The following is a 16,029-nucleotide window of genomic DNA, read 5'->3' on the forward strand; positions in this document are numbered from 1 at the left end:
TCTCTTCAACCCCTGAGACCAATCACTCTCTATTATAACAACACTAGTGGCCCGGTGCACAAAATTCGTGCAAGGGAGGTGGGGGTGTCTCTCAGCCTGGCCTGCATCCTCTCCAATCTGAGACCCCTGTGGGATCGGGCCTAAACTGGCAGTCGGACAACCCCCTCACAATCCGAGACTGCTGGCTCCTAACCGCTCACCTGCCTGCCTGCCTGCTTAATCACCCCTAACCACTCTGCCTGCAGGCCTGATTGCCCCCAACTGCACCCCCCTGCTGGCCTGCTCGCCCCCAACTGCCCCCCGCACCAGCCTGATCATCCCCAACTGCCCTCCCCTCCTGGCCTGATCACCCCTAACCACCTCTGCCTCGGCCCCGCCACCATGGCTTTGTCCAGAAGGACTTCTGGAAGGTCTCATGGTCTAATTAGCATATTACCCTTTTATTAATATAGATAGGATATGACATACTGCCATAACTATAACATATGTACCAGTATTACTCTATGAGAATACATACTTCATGCGATAGGAAGGCATCTAATACATTACATTGTATATGTTGTAAGTAGTAGGAAATACTGTATTCATAGCAATAATATACACCCTGTGACTTCCCTTCCTGATTTGGGAATGTTTCCCCAGTTCTTTGAACGTTTCCTGGCCCCTAATGTATTTTTTTTTTTTTTTTTGTCATTCAGTGTAACTTTATTTACTGTTTATTGCACATGATTTGAGGTCTTTAATTTCTAACCACCAAAAATTCAAAGGACTATTTTTTCCATGAAGTTTAACATTAACATCAGTGAATTCATGTATTCATGTGTTTTTATTGTAAACATCTGAATTATTCACATTGTCATAGATCCTGAACTCATAAGCATGGACCATGCACAGGCTGGCAGCAAGCCAGGAAGCCACTCTGCAAGCAAACAAATACTCTGCATAAGGAGAAAAGTCATAGCACAACATTTAATGTCCAACTTGAGTCACCTCAGAATGTTATATATATTGACTTCTTAATTCATATAGTATCGGGAACTCAAATGCTTGGCTGGTGACGGGGTTGACCTGGTTTCAGGAGGATTATTCCTGAAATAATTAAGGAAAGGGGGGCTCAATCTTTTCTTGGTTGCTTGCTCCTCCCCAGCACCTTCATCTTTCTTCTCATCCACAGCTTCTTGGGCATCTTCTCCTTCACCCTCACCTTCACCTCCTCCTCTTCCTCCTTTGCATCCTCAAATTCTTCCTTAGCACCTTCTTCTTCTTCCTCTCCTTCTTCTTCCTCAGCCACTTCCTTCTCCTTCTCCTCCTCTTCAGCTTCTCCTTCAGAGGGGGGTTCATCCTTAGCTTTCTCGGCTTTTACAGCCTCAATGGTCTCCTTCACCTCTATCTGCTCCTCCTGGACGTGGCTGGTGTATTAAGAAGGGAAGGAGTGAGCAGACATCAAGTAGGAGCTGTAAACCACCGTAGGCAGATCAACCAAAGATCTGGGAACTCTGGGAGTAGCCGCTGGCTATGCTTCCCACGCTGGAGAAACTGAGCTGGGTCTCCTCACCTCCCAAGAGTTTCCTGTAAGCTGCAATGTCAATGTCCAAAGCCACATTGAGGAGGTCCTGGTATTCTTTTAAATATCATGCCATTTCACTCTTTGTAGTTCTCAACTCATTTTCTAATTTGTTGATTGTGTCCTGCATAGCACTAACATCGGAGTTCTGCTTATCCTCCAGCTCTCACAGCAGCTTTCTCAGAGCTTAGTTCATGCCCTGGCATGCTTTGATCTCCAAGCTCTTGGCCTTGAGCAGGCGGTGGCTTTCAGACACCTCCTCCTTGGCGGCACGCACCCTGTAGGTGTTCTTGGCAGTGCTCTCGGTCAGCATGGTGAAGCAGCTCTTGTACCATTCTTCTGCATTCTGCATGTTCTTGGCAGCCAGCTTCTCGTACTGGGCGCGGATGTCCTTGAGCACAGCAGAGAGGTCGGACTTGGAGAACATGTCCATCTCCACGGAGATCTAAGCGTACTGGATCTGTGCCTGCATCGGTGATCTCCTCTTCATGCATCTTCTTCAGAAAGGTGATTTAGTCCATCAGGCTGTCGATGCGCTTTTCAAGCTCAGTGCCAGCAAGAGCCGCCTCATTTGCACCTTTGTGCGCCTCCATCAGCCAGCCCTCTGCGTCATCATGGTTCAGCACCTCTTCCTGGTAGCAAGCCTGCAGGTTGCTCCCAGTCCCTTTCAGGCCCTGGTGCCTGCTAACTGCCCACTGCTCTCTCCTTGCCAGGGATGGGGCGTGGTGGGGCGGGGCACAGGCATCCCATTTTCATTAAAATGTTCAATCCGGGCCTGCTCCACCAGTGTCCGCAGGCGGCCCGGGGGCAGACAGTGATCCCGGAGACCCTGGCCACCCCCACCTATCCAAGTCCCCGATGGCGGCCTGGACCCCACGGGTGGTGTCCGGTGCTGCCCACCAGGCCTGCCCGGATACCGATGGCTGCCTGGACCCCGCGGGTGGTGTCAGGCACGGCCTGCCCAGACCCCGATGGCAGCCTGGACCTTGCAGGTGGTGTCAGGCGATGCCCGCCTGGCCTGCCCGGTCCCCCATAGTGGACTGGACCTCACGGGCGACGTCAGTCACAGTCCGCCTGGCCTGCCGGTCCGGATGGCAGCCTGGACCCTGCGGGTGGCGTCAGGCACTGCCCGCCCAGCCTGCCCAGATACTGATCGCGGCCTTGACCCAGCGGGCGGTGTCAGGCGCAGCCCAGCCAGCCTGGACCCTATGTGTGGCCTCAGGCGTAGCCCGACCCTCTTGCATATGCAAATTTACCCTCCATCTTTGTTGGCTTAATTTGCATATCACTCCTGATTGGCTGTGGGCATAGCAGAGGTACAGTCAATTAACATTTTTCTCTTTTATTAGTGTGGATGTTCTATGTCCTTCATAGAAATAGAGAGAAATAACAATACAATTAACAACTAACTTCTCATTATAAATATTAGAGGCCAAAAAAAGCAAATTATATATTTAAATTGCTGGGGGGGGGGGAGAATACTGTCAACAATAATTCTATATCTAGAAAAACTATAGAAAATTAAGGTGAAATAAAAACATTCCCAGATGAACAGAGTAATGGAACTTTTGGCTAGTAAATGAACTGTACAAAGCATACTACAGGAACTCCCTCAGATTGAAAGAAATACATGAATACATGTGAAGAAATAAAAATACTGGTAATAGCTAATATGTGGATAAATATACAAGAATGTATGCATATACTTTAATATATTGTTCTTTCTTTTCCTAATTCTTTTTTAAAAACCCATATATCATATAATTGAAATTATATATTTTATATATATAATTATTACAACAATTATTATATATAATTGGGGGGAAATGTCCTTATGTAAGGATTAACAAACAAAACCAAAAATAGATTTAACAAAAAATGCAAGGCCTCTAACACTGAAAACTGTAAAACATTTTTGACAAAAGTTAAAGAAGATCTAAATGAATTGAGAGAAGTATCTTCATGGAATGAAAGACTCATTATTGTTAAAATGCCTATTCTTTCTAAATTGATCTATAGATTTAGCACAATCCTTATCAAAATTCTGGAAGCTTTTTCAGAAATTGGCAAATTGATTAAAATATTTATGTGGAAATGTACAGGGGGGTGAAGGCATGAATGGAGGGGATGGGAGGGTAATGGGGGAATAAGGACACATATGTAACACCTTAATCAATAAAAAAAATATAAAAAATAATAATATTTATGTGGAAATGTAAAGAACCTAGAATAGTTAAAACAAATTTTGAAAAAGATCAAACTTGAAGCACTTAACACATCCAATTGCAAAGCTTAACTTTGATACAGTAACCAAAAAACTGAATTATCAGCATAAAGTTAGATATTTTTAAAAATAGAAAAGAATAGAAAGGCTAGAGGAAATTTTGTGGTTATTAATTTTTGACAAAGTTGCAAAGGCAATACAATAGTAAAATGGTAGTTTTTCTCAATAAAATGTACTGAGACAGTTGGATGTCTGTATGCAAACAAACAGTGAAAACTTAGCTCCTCATGGCATACACAAAATATGTCTCAAAATGGATCACAGACTTAAATTTAAGAGCTAAAATTATAAAATTTCTAGAAAAAAAATAAAGGAGAAAATGTCCATAGTCTTGAGTTACAAACATTTATTAGATATCATACCAAAAGTATGATCCATAAAAGAAAATATTGGTACCATTAAAATTATCCTTCAAAATACAGTACCTTTTTAATTCAATGTAATCCATAATGTATATATTTTTATTTATTTTTTAAATGTTTTCCAAAGTTTTGAACTACTCTTAGTTTAAATAAATTTCTTTATTTATTTCAGAGAGGTAAGGAGAGGGAGAGAGATAGAAACATCAATGATGAGAGAGAATCATTGATCAGCTGCCTCCTGCACGCACCCTACTGGGGACTGAGCCTGCAACCCGGGCATGTGCCCTTGGCTGAAATCGAACCCGGGACCCTTCAGTCCGCAGGACAATGCTCTATCCACTGATCCAAACTGGCTAGGGCTGTATATATTTTTACAGTACAATTCAGTTCTGGCCAGGTGGCTCAGTTGATAGGAGCATCATCCCATACACCACAAAGTTGCCCATCTGATTCCTGGTTAGGGCACATACCTAGGTTGTGGTTTTGATCCCCAGTGGGGATGTGTATGGGAGGCAACTGATCAATGTTTCATACAGTTATGTTCTCTCTCCCCCGCCCCTCTTTAAAACCAGTAAACATATCCTTGGGTGAGGATTTTTTTAAAAAGCTATAATTCAAAAGTAAAAAGACAAACAACACAATTAAATATGAGTAAAACATTTGGCTAGAACATTTAATCAGAGAAATTATACCAATGGCTACTAAGCACAAGAAAAGATGCTTAAATCATTAGACATTGAGGAAATGTAAATTAAAACTCAAGATTCCACTTTGTACCCACTAGGATGGGTATGACCAAAAAAGGTGACAATATCCAGTGTTAGTGAGGATGTGAAGAAACTTGAACCCTCATATGTTGCTGGTCAAATGTGAAATGGCATAGCCTCCTTCTTAAACAGTGTGGCAATTTCTCATAAAAGTTAAACATACACTTACCGTATAACACAGAAATCCCTGTCATAATAATCTACCCAAGAGGAATGGAAATGTATTCAACACAAACTCCTGTATGCAAATGTTCATTGGAACATTACTGGTAATAGCCAAAATATGAAAAGAATTCAGTGTCCATCATCTGATGAATGGGTAAAAAATATAATGGTATATCTATGCAATGGAATACTGTTCAGTACTAAAAATGATCAAATTGCTCCTAAGTGCAATCACATGAATAAACCTCAAAAACATTATTTTTTAAAAAGACTACATATTATATGATTGCATTTATAGGAAACGTCTAGAAAAGGCAAATCTATAAAATGACAGTAGGACAGTGGTTGTCTGGGGTTGCGAGTAGAAGCAGGGATTAACTGCAAATAGGTACAGAAGCCTTTGGGTGGTAATAAGGTGTTCTAAAATTGCATTGTTGTGATAGTTGCCCAGTTATATACATTTATTAAAAATTATTTCACTTAATACTTACAAAAATGTTAATGTGGATGAAGAGAACACCATTAACAGGTCTTTGGTTTTTAATTTATTGATACTTAAGTTACCACCTAAATGATTCTAAGTTGAAAGGGAAGAATTAAGGAAGATTGTAAACAATTTTTAACTAAGGGGCTAATTTCCACCCACATCAGAACATACAACACGATCCTATATAATAAAAGGCTAATATGCAAATCGACCAAACAGCAGAACGACCGGTCACTATGATGTGCACTGACCACCAGGGGGCATATGTCAATGCAGGAGCTGCCCCCTGGTGGTCAGTGCGCTCCCACAGGGGGAGCGCCGCTCAACCAGAAGCCGGGCTCATGGCTGGTGAGCACAGCGGTGGTGGCGGGAGCCTCTCCTGCCTCCACAGCAGCACTAAGGATGTCCAACTGATGGCTTAGGTGGGAGTGGGCCTAAGCCATCAGTTGGACATTCCCCGAGGGCTCCCGGACTGCAAGAGGGAGCAGGCTGGGCTGAAGGACCCCCCCGACTGCACAAATTTCGTGCACCAAGCCTCTAGTAACTAAATGATACCTAGTCTTCTCCCTTTTAAATTCAGGGCTGCAATATTTCCTGCTAACAAAAATAAAAACATGGCAAAATGTGCACTTTAAGCATAAGGATCATTCTAAGAAATTTATAATTCCCTATATAATTATCTACCTATCCTCTGACATAGAGAATACAATAACTGTACAGTAACATAGCACTACACAGTAATGCTAACATTATAGGCATAAAAAAATCGAGAGAGAGCCAGGATGAACCGCAGGAATAAATACATCAGAACCTCAATTTGTCTAGCCTACTTTAAAAGGTAGTTTATGGTCAGGGAGCAGTTCTAAGGGAAAATGAACAACACAAAAATTAATAGATCCCATTTATAATTGCAAGAGCTAAAAAATTCCAGATAATTTTAATGATGTTATGTCTATGTTCTATAATGCTAATTTTAAAGAGAGTTCTGTCACGTTGTCCATCACTAAAAATATTGTTCAATATTTAAAATTTTCTAAAGAAAATTATGATCCAAACAGAGAAGAAAAGCTCACATTTCCCCAAGTTAAATTAAAGTTGAAGTCAAAGAATCTATTCTTGACAGCCCGATGAAATTTGTCTTTCAACAGTGTCATTATGGCATGGTAAGATGAATAAATATATTTTAAACTTTTCAATCATCATGTCAGAAAGCATGGGGCATGCGTCTGGAAAAGATTAAAAAGCATTTTGAAAATTGATTTGACCACAGATATCAGAGGTTAATTCTTCCCTTATTCTTTGAAAATTATTTCCCAGCATTTGTTTCACAGCTTCTAATTAATAAAACAAATATGAGGATATTTCTGGGGATAGAAAAAGAAATGTGTTGTGATGCTCTTCTTCAGTTCCAAACCTGAGAACTACAGGAAGATGGGTAACGATGCCATTGCTCTGTCCTAGAGATGATGTACTTCAAGTGCTGGACTCCTTCCACAGTGTTATTAAAGTTCTTTGAAGCGTTGCTACTAAGAAAAAAACGTCAAAAGAGCTCACATTCTTATTGTTTCTCAAAATCCATCGCTGTTTCAGATTGTGCCTAAGATAACAAGTCCATTTTATTTTAAAAGCCACTGGCAAGGCCAAGTGCTGTAACAAAGGAGCATGAAAGAGGTTAGTAGACACAGGTAATAGAAACTTGGTTCCACACTGAAAAGGAGACTAGGAATTTTAAAGCAATGATAGTCTACACAGAAAGCAGATCCAGAGTTCCTACAGCATAAGTGACAAGGGGGTCTTCCAGTCTAATAAGAAGACAAGCCCTGGCCTGTTGCTCATTTGATTAGAGCATCCTCCCCAGATGCCAAGGTTGCAGGTGTGATTCCCCAGTCAGAGCACATATAAGAAGCAACTAATGAATGCATATGTAAGTGGAACAACAACTAATGGATATCTCTCTCCCTCTCTCTCTCTCTCTCTCTCAAATCAATTTTTAAAAAAGACAAGAAGCAGGGCCCAAGTCATATATTGTGAAGATGTTAGGTATGCTTGCTATTTCTCTAAAATTATTAAACATGCTGACCACCTCCAGTGGCAAGAAATGAAGCAAAACTGGATAGGAAGAATGTACAAGTAAAACAATAATACTAATCATGGTAGAAGTGAAAATAATGAACATTTATTTAACAATTAACCTAGAGCCGAAGATTTAATAAGAACTTTACATGGAGTGTGTCATTTAATCCTCAAAAATAACTTTCTGAGTTATTTGACAGCGTAAGCTGCCAGAGAATTATTTTAACTTAGCCTTGATAACAGAATGGTTGAAAAGTCAGATTCCCCTCTGCCTCTCTAAAAATGCATCTGAATTCATTGAATTACAGGAATGATAGAAAGCTTCATGATCAATTGAATTCATATAAATTTATATATTGCTAAGAATGACTTCTAACAAGTAAAAATATTAATGATTAGTCTAGGTTCCTTAATTTCCAAATGAATCAATTTGAGGCTCAGAGATTATGAGACTTACTAAAAATCATGATTGTCAGAGATACCTCTCTCTCAGTCTGTGGCCACTTGCCCCACACATCATGACTCCACAATGCAGAGAAGGAGACTATGTGCCATTCCTCTAACTCATAACAGTCCTACTACAAACTCAGTCTCTTACATACAAAAAAAAACAAACCTGCTTTGGAGTCAATGAGTTAGGTTTATGTGACCAAATGTTAATACCTAAACTGCATTTTGGACTGCAAAGAATTTCTTCTTAAACTACCACAATGCCTCAAAAGATCTATGTGATAAACTTCCAAATTCTAAGAACAATAATAGATTAGAATGACCTGAAAGATAGACAGCACAATAACATGGATTCCCAATTCAGTCTTAATTCCCAATGCTGAATCTGTATTTTAAAATAATGAACTTCCCTGGCTGGTTTCTCTCAGTGGTCAGAGTGTGGGCCTACACACTGAAGGATCAGTGGTTCAATTCCTGGTCAAAGGCACATACCTGGCTTGCAGGTTGGACCCAGGCCCTGGTCAGGCAGGTTCAGGAGGCAACCAATTGATATGTCTATCTCACATTAATGTTTCTTTTCTTTCTCTTCCTCTCTCCCTTCTTCTCTCTCTAAAAATCAATGGAAAAAATATCCTTGGGTAAAACTTAACAACAAATTTTTTTTTAAATAATAAAACAATTAACCAACTGATTCATATTTAATGCCTGATGTCTGAAAAGAGAAGATGATAAAAAAAGGAAGTTGAGCTTAAAGAAAAGCAAAAACATAGGAATGCCATATGGAAAACAATAAAATTGAGAAAGAAGAATATGTGAGGCATGAATGATCACTTAGAGAAGATGTAGAGGGAACCAAAATAAAATGGAAATCAAAGCTTGTACAAGCCATCTGGAAGAGTTCATTTTACCTCAAAATTCTATTTAATTAAAACCTGGCCACAATTACTGCCATCAGTTGCCTGTCGGTGACATTCTTGGTAACCAACCCTTATCCCATCTAATAAAATAGTAATATGCAAATTGACCATCACTCTAATACACAACATGGCTGCCCCCATGTGGTCAAAGATGGCTGCCCCCATGTGGACACAAGATGGCCGCCACAAGATGGCCAGCAGGGGAGGGCAGTTGGGAGGGACCAGGCCTGCAAGGGAGGGCAGTTAGAGGCAAACAGGCTGGCAGGGGAGCAGTTAGGCATCAATCAGTCTGGCAGAGGAGTGGTTAGGGGGTGATCAGGCTGGCAGGCAGAAGCGGTTAGGGGCAATGAGGAAGGCAGGCAGGCGAGCAGTTGGGAACCAGCAGTCCTGGATTGTGAGAGGGATGTCCCAGGTTGGAGAGGGTGCAGGCTGGGCTGAGGGACACATACCCCCGTGCACGAATTTCATGCACCAGGACTCTAGTGTCTTTATAACTCTTTAAAACTACAATGGTGATTTTCTGTTTCATCAGTATCTCATCAAATTGCTCACAAGCATGCTCCACCCCTCACCATGCAATTAACCACTGACTAACAATAAAAAATGACAAAGATCATGGTTTAGCTAAAGCATTTATAGTTCAATTTGCAAATAATTTACTGTCATTTGGCTTCATGTTTTTGTTGGTTTGTTTTGTTGTTTTTTGACAACAGGGTTGGTGGTTCATAGGTATTAAAATGAATAGTCAAAATATTCAAATTACTATGAAAGCCTTCACTGTTAGAGAAAGAAATAAATTCTAAATTATTTTTTAAAAGCACTTTCTTATCAAAGCCCACTAAAGAATTAGAAACATGAAACAATATGAAGCTATTATGGGGAAAATAATGTATATCAAGGTCAAATTTATCAACAGAATCATAATTTTTAACCCTGGTTTTTCTCTTCTTTCCATGTTTTAAGTAACTACAAATTTGGAATTTGGCAACATAATAATTTAAAAATGTTATCTATCTAGTTAAGACTCCATGTCACAACTTTATCAACTATGGTTTCCGTTTGGGCCAACTATAGCCTCACAAATAATCCATCCTAGTAAACTTAGGTAAAAAGCAGAAATGCAAATGTAGGATAGCCAGACTGTTATTCTTATTCTAACTGAAAATCCTGCCTATTGCTTTATTTTTAAACCGCCACTAACATGTTTAAATTATAATTGCATCTTCTCAATAAGCACAGTCCCTTATTATTGGAACTGGCAGGGGGCCTTGACATTTGAGTCATCATTTCATTATGTCTATTTCTTACCCTGGTATACAAATTAAATAGAAATACCAGCCAGATGAATTATGAATGTGGGGGGGAATCTGAAGCAGTAACTTTAAATTGAGTTAATTTTTCTCAAGTCTACCAAAAAATATAAAGCAATTAACATTGCTAATAATACATTCTACTGTGGGCACATTTCAAAAATATTAACTTCCATTCTAAAAGCCAAATATGCTACAAATCCTCCTAGCCAAATATTGTACTTCTTTAAGACAGAACCAACAGCTTTAATATTCCCTATGGTACAAAGCAACAATTCCAGTTTTAACACAACTACAAATAGGGACAAAAATACAAATTTAACTGTCTTCCAATCTAAAGATTCAAAATGGATAGCAATTATTGAATATATATATTGCACATGTGAAAAATATTATTTAAAACATCATGTGTAATCAAATATGAATAATATAGTTCATTCAGACTAAAATATCCAAAAGTGTACTAAAATGGAATCTTCAGGCTTTCCTTAGATGTTTTCTAGTCTCTGAACTTATATGATGAAAATACGACTGGATGATTTTTCCTACATCACCTGATTCAGTTATACTAAATGGATGTGCATCCTTCCATCTTTCTCTAATATTTTGTTTAAAAATTTTCCATTGATTTTCAAAATTATAAAAATGAATCAATTATAAAACTAATGTTGATTAAAATCCTCAAAAATATCTGACTCTGCCTTCAGAAAGCCATTTCCTTTTTTTTATTGCAGGCACTCTAGAATATGAGTAGATTATTCATTCACTGAGTTTTTAATTGTTTCTGCAACTCTGCTTTCGGCCCGGAGCAACCAATTCATTTCTGAAAGCCAACAGCTTTCCCAAAATGCTTGGGAACAAGCCTAACACATCTTTACTTATCTTGATACAAAATATTGAAAAGAATCTCTATTGAAAACTAAATGTACATTCGAATGTCTACTCTGATGATTAGCATTAGTTTTCCTTTTAATTACTGAAAGGAAAATTTAAAGTAGTCATAGCTGATTTTTCTTTATATCTTATTATTTATTTTAATGTTGACTTTTTCTAAAAAAATATTTACCTGAGGAAATATATTTGTCTAAACTCAACTACTTGAGATGGACTTCTGTTGTCTTTTCATATTTATTTATAATTTATAATCCAGATGTTCCAAAAAGGGCTTCAAAAAAATTCACAATAAACATTCCTAGGTCTACTGTTCCAAGGAAATGAGTCTTTATTTCAATATTAAAATTTAATTGAAACTCTGAGATAGTTGCTTCATTTCCAACTTTTAGAAAATACATTATTCTGCATGTTAGGACAAAACTAAAATGTAAAACAGATGTATCTAGATTATGAAATTTAGAACAGAACATATTCAAAGTGTAGCTAATTCCTGACCTATATTTATTTAAGGATAAGGCAAGCAAGTCCCACAATGCTGAAACCAGGGTTACCTTTTCTTTCATAATTTGTCTTCAATCAGTGGAAATATTCATGGGTTTACAATACCAGATTTTTAATGAACCCTATCATTTTTATAATTACTATGGCTCATATTAATAAATGTCTTATTTTTATATGTTGAAATAAATTAATGGAAGAGGCAAACACTATGCAAAATGGCTGGGAATAGGGCCAAATCTTATTACATACATCCAGGGACCAGTAATTTTCTAAATGGCACTTTAAGCTCTCTTGCCTAAATAATTACAAGTACAGCCAGCATGTAATTTACTGAAATAATTATGCACTCTTCTAGTTCCCATCACCCATCTCAAGTTCATGGCCACTTACCTTGTCTTCATTTTCCGTGCCAGAAGCGTCAGGCTTGGTCCTAATCACAAATGGGGTGGACAGTCGCAGCAGGACCCTTTCAAAGGTGGCAGTAACCTTTGGAGAAACGATCTCGAAGCAGTCCTCAAACTTGAGCACTTTGTGAGTGTCGCATCGAAGCTGCTTCCTCAGGCCTTCCCCCAGCTGAAGGACTGACATGTGGGGGTCAAACATCAAGTGGAAAGGAAAGGCTCTGCAGAAGGTGTTGATGCTAATTCTGAGGTCCTCGGGAACTTGGGAGGTTCCCTGTGGAAGGTTCGAGATATTAGTACTTTCACATTCTTTGATAAGAAAAGTGAGACAGCTACAGTTGCCTGGGTTTGAGCCATCAGAGCATAACTCATTTGCAACCTGTTCCACTTCCACATCCAGCCGATAGATCTTCTTTCCTGCGGCCTTAATCATCCCCAGCATCGCAAAGCCCACAATCTGGTGAGGGTGGAAGTAGTGGAGCATGAGAGTACCTTCAGGGAGCTCTTTGCATAGGAATGATGGTGACTCTAGTGTGGCCTGTTTTCCAAAAGAAGTTCTAATGTGTTCCAACAAAGCATCGAAGCCATTAAAAAAGTCCTGCAACGTGCCACCTACAGCTCGAAGGACTCTCTCGTTCTCATCAAAGCATATATTAAAGAACTCCTCACCAAATCTTTCTTGAATTTCCTCAAACTTCAATCCTAGAGGTAAATGGGAAATAAATGTTAGTGAAGAATAATATAAACAACTAAATTTAAAGCTTTTAAATACTTATCAAATGACATAGCTAGAGAGTGAAACATGAGAGGTACACAAATCTCCCAAATAGGTTAACTCATTCATCTTAAGTCAGAGAAAGTACATTTCATCTTCTGGATGGTTCTAAAATGTTAATGAGCATAAACTATTTCATTTGTTTTTAAACAGATTTTATTTTTAGAGTAGATTTAAATTCAAAGCAAAATTGAGCAGAATGTAAAGATATTTTCTATTCACCCCTCACCCCCTCTACACACAAGCCCCCCTGCCACTATCAACATGGTGCACTGCAGCAGCACATTCATTACAATCAATGAACGTACATTGACACAACATTATCACCCAAAGTCCAGAGTTTACATTAGGGTTCACTCTTGGTATTGTATTCCTTGGGTTATGACAAATGTGTAATGACATGTGTCCACCATTAAAGTCTCATCCAGAGTAGTTGATGAGACTTTAAATTCTCTGTTTCACCTATCCATTTCTCTCTCCCCCAACACATGGAGCAATAACTTTTTAATTCTGCTGCCTAAAAATTCTGTTTCACCTATCCATTTCTCCCTCCCCCAACACATGGAGCAATAACTTTTTAATTCTGCTGCTAATCTAACTTTTCTTTTCAACACCCTACTCCATTTGCTGTAATTAGCACAAATAATGCCTTTTCCTTAATGATTTCCCTCATTGTTAAAGGATCTTTATGGAGATAACTATAAGATTGTCTCTATATTATGTCCATCCAATATGCCATCTTACATATCAAAATTCATTTGTTAAGTGGTAAATATCAACCAGAAAGGGCACCTGTGTATGAGGAAATGTGTCAGGTTATCTAGGGAAAACAGAGGACTTAAGTTAGCAATCTCAGGGGAAGTCCTATAGGTCCCCAGGGAGAGACAAAAACAAGAAATTTAAAATGGCAGCACTGTGGAATGGTTTGCATTCTTTCACCTGTAACAAAGGTAAGAACAGCAAAGAGTGGAGTAGGAATCTGAGCAGATAGAGTTAAAGGTCTTTGTTAAGTTTTCTAAGTTCATATTTATTCCTAGATGCTATGGCAAAAAGAACTCTACCTTAGAGTAACGCAATTATAATGAAAAATTCATACACACACACACAAAATGTATTATGTAGTAATTAGAAACAGAGGCACATGTGATCAAGTAGATTCATCCTTCAGGATGATCTGAGGAAAAATAAGGAGGGAATTTATGGTCCAAAGAGGAGTACATATAAAAGAGTTGAATCTGTATGCTAAAGAAAGCTTTGCCCTGGTCAGTGTGGCTTAGTTGGTTGGGTCTTGTGCATCAAAAGGTTGCTGGTTCAATTCCTAGTCAGTACACATGCCCCCGTGGTGGGCTTGATCCCCAGTAGGGGGCGTACAGAAGGTAGCCAATTGATGTTGCACTCTCACAACGATGTTTCTCTTTCTCTCTCCCTCTCCCTTCCTCTGTCTCTAAAAATCAATAAAAATAGTTTTTTTTACAAGAAGAAAGCTTCTATTATACTCACTTTATGCCTTCTCTTTTAACTTTGGCTGCGTGGGGAAACAGGAATTTAGCACCCCAAAATATGTTTGTCATGAGTTTATTTTGGGCTGATTCTTTTTAAGAAACAAAGGACTCAGGAAGGGCTTTTTACCTCCCCCTTAACTGCCTAAGAGAATTTAGATAAACAGCCTAGTCTAGAAAGAGCTTTCACCAGAGAATTTACAAAGAATATAAGTTAGGTGTGATAGGGATTAGAGACCAAAGTCCCCTCTGTATCCCAATGTCTACTCATGGCCCAGTAAACAGATGTTTATCCATCTCCATGTGAACTGCCTTCCTCCCCTCTGAAGTAGCAGACTCCTACACCTCTTCTTAGTTCATAATGGCTTATATGCCCCAATTGCTGACCATCTGTGGGCCCCATGTTCCTATGGAGCCCCAGTACATACATAATTAAATTTGTTCTTCTTCTGTAAATCTGTCTCATGTCAATTTAATTCTTAGACCAGCCAGAAGAACCTAGAAGCATAGAGGATTTTTCCCCTTCCCAACAGCTAAAATCAATACATGTAGTTTATCTATATCTATATAAATAATAGAGAAATATGTTAATTAACTGGGACGCTGTAATGGGTTGACCGGACAGGAAGAGGTTGTGTGCGCAGCATCAGGGGTGGGGCGGCAGGGGCCTCTGCGTGCCTGTGCTGGGGGAGGGCCTGATCAGCAGTGGCCGTGGCTGCTTCAAGGGCTTAAGAGGGAGGCAGGGCCAGACCGGCAGTGGCCACAGCTGTTGCGTGGCCCGGAGAGCAAGGCAGGGCCCAACCAGCAGCGGCTGCGGCTGCTGCGGGGCCTGGGGAGGAAGGCAGGGCTGGACTGGCGACTCGAGGGTAGGTGGTGCCAAGCGATTTTGAATCTCACACTGGGCTCCTAGTACTATATAAAAGCCTACGTGACCGGAACACCAGAACAACCAGAACGACCGATTGCTATGATGCGCACTGACCACCAGGGGGCAGATGCTCAATTCAAGAGCTGTCCCCTGGTGGTCAATGCACTCCCACAGCCAACCTCCTGCAGCCAGCCAACCTCTCACAGCCAGCCAACCTCCCACGATCCCTCTCCCCATCAAGCAGACCCCAGCCAGCAGCTGGCAGGAAGGCCCTGGCTGGCAACTGGAAGCCAGCAGGAAGGCCCAGACTGGCAGCTTGAGGCTGGAAGGAAGGCCCGGCCAGCAGCCGGTTGCTGGCAGGAAGGCGGGGCTGGTCCGGGGAAGGGGCTGCGGGAGGGAAAGCCCCAACCGGCAACCAGAAGGAAAGCCCCAGCCAACAGCCAGAAGGCCCCAATCGGCCCTGATCACCACCAGGCCTAGGGACCCCACCTGTGCACGAAGTTCATGCACGGGGCCTCTAGTGTATTAATATCCCCTTGCCTAGCCTACTCCATTGTATAAAAAGGTCCTGGAAATTAGGCAGGACTTTAGTAGTGCCCTGCTGGAGTGCAGAGCAGAATAGGTTGTCTATGGCTTGGTTTTTCTGTCCCACCTACCATGTTTTAAGGAGTGAGGGAATAACACAGTTAACAAATAGAGTAAAAAACCATCA

At 40.2% G+C, this 16,029-nt stretch overlaps 1 protein-coding gene across 1 annotated transcript in view; it reads right to left on the bottom strand.

Annotated features, from left to right (window-relative positions):
- GUCY1A2 (guanylate cyclase 1 soluble subunit alpha 2) overlaps nt 1–16,029 on the bottom strand; it is a gene marked incomplete at its 5' end in the record, with an annotated part of 306,525 nt that overhangs the window by 206,805 nt on the left and 83,691 nt on the right. Inside the window, one exon of the mRNA XM_080643198.1 lies at nt 12,165–12,877. Coding sequence (XP_080499324.1) covers nt 12,165–12,877 — 713 coding nt within the window. The remainder of the gene's footprint in view (nt 1–12,164; nt 12,878–16,029) is intronic.

The sequence above is a fragment of the Plecotus auritus genome (genome assembly GCF_963455305.1).
Source record: "Plecotus auritus genome assembly, chromosome: 9".
Lineage (NCBI taxonomy): Eukaryota > Metazoa > Chordata > Mammalia > Chiroptera > Vespertilionidae > Plecotus > Plecotus auritus.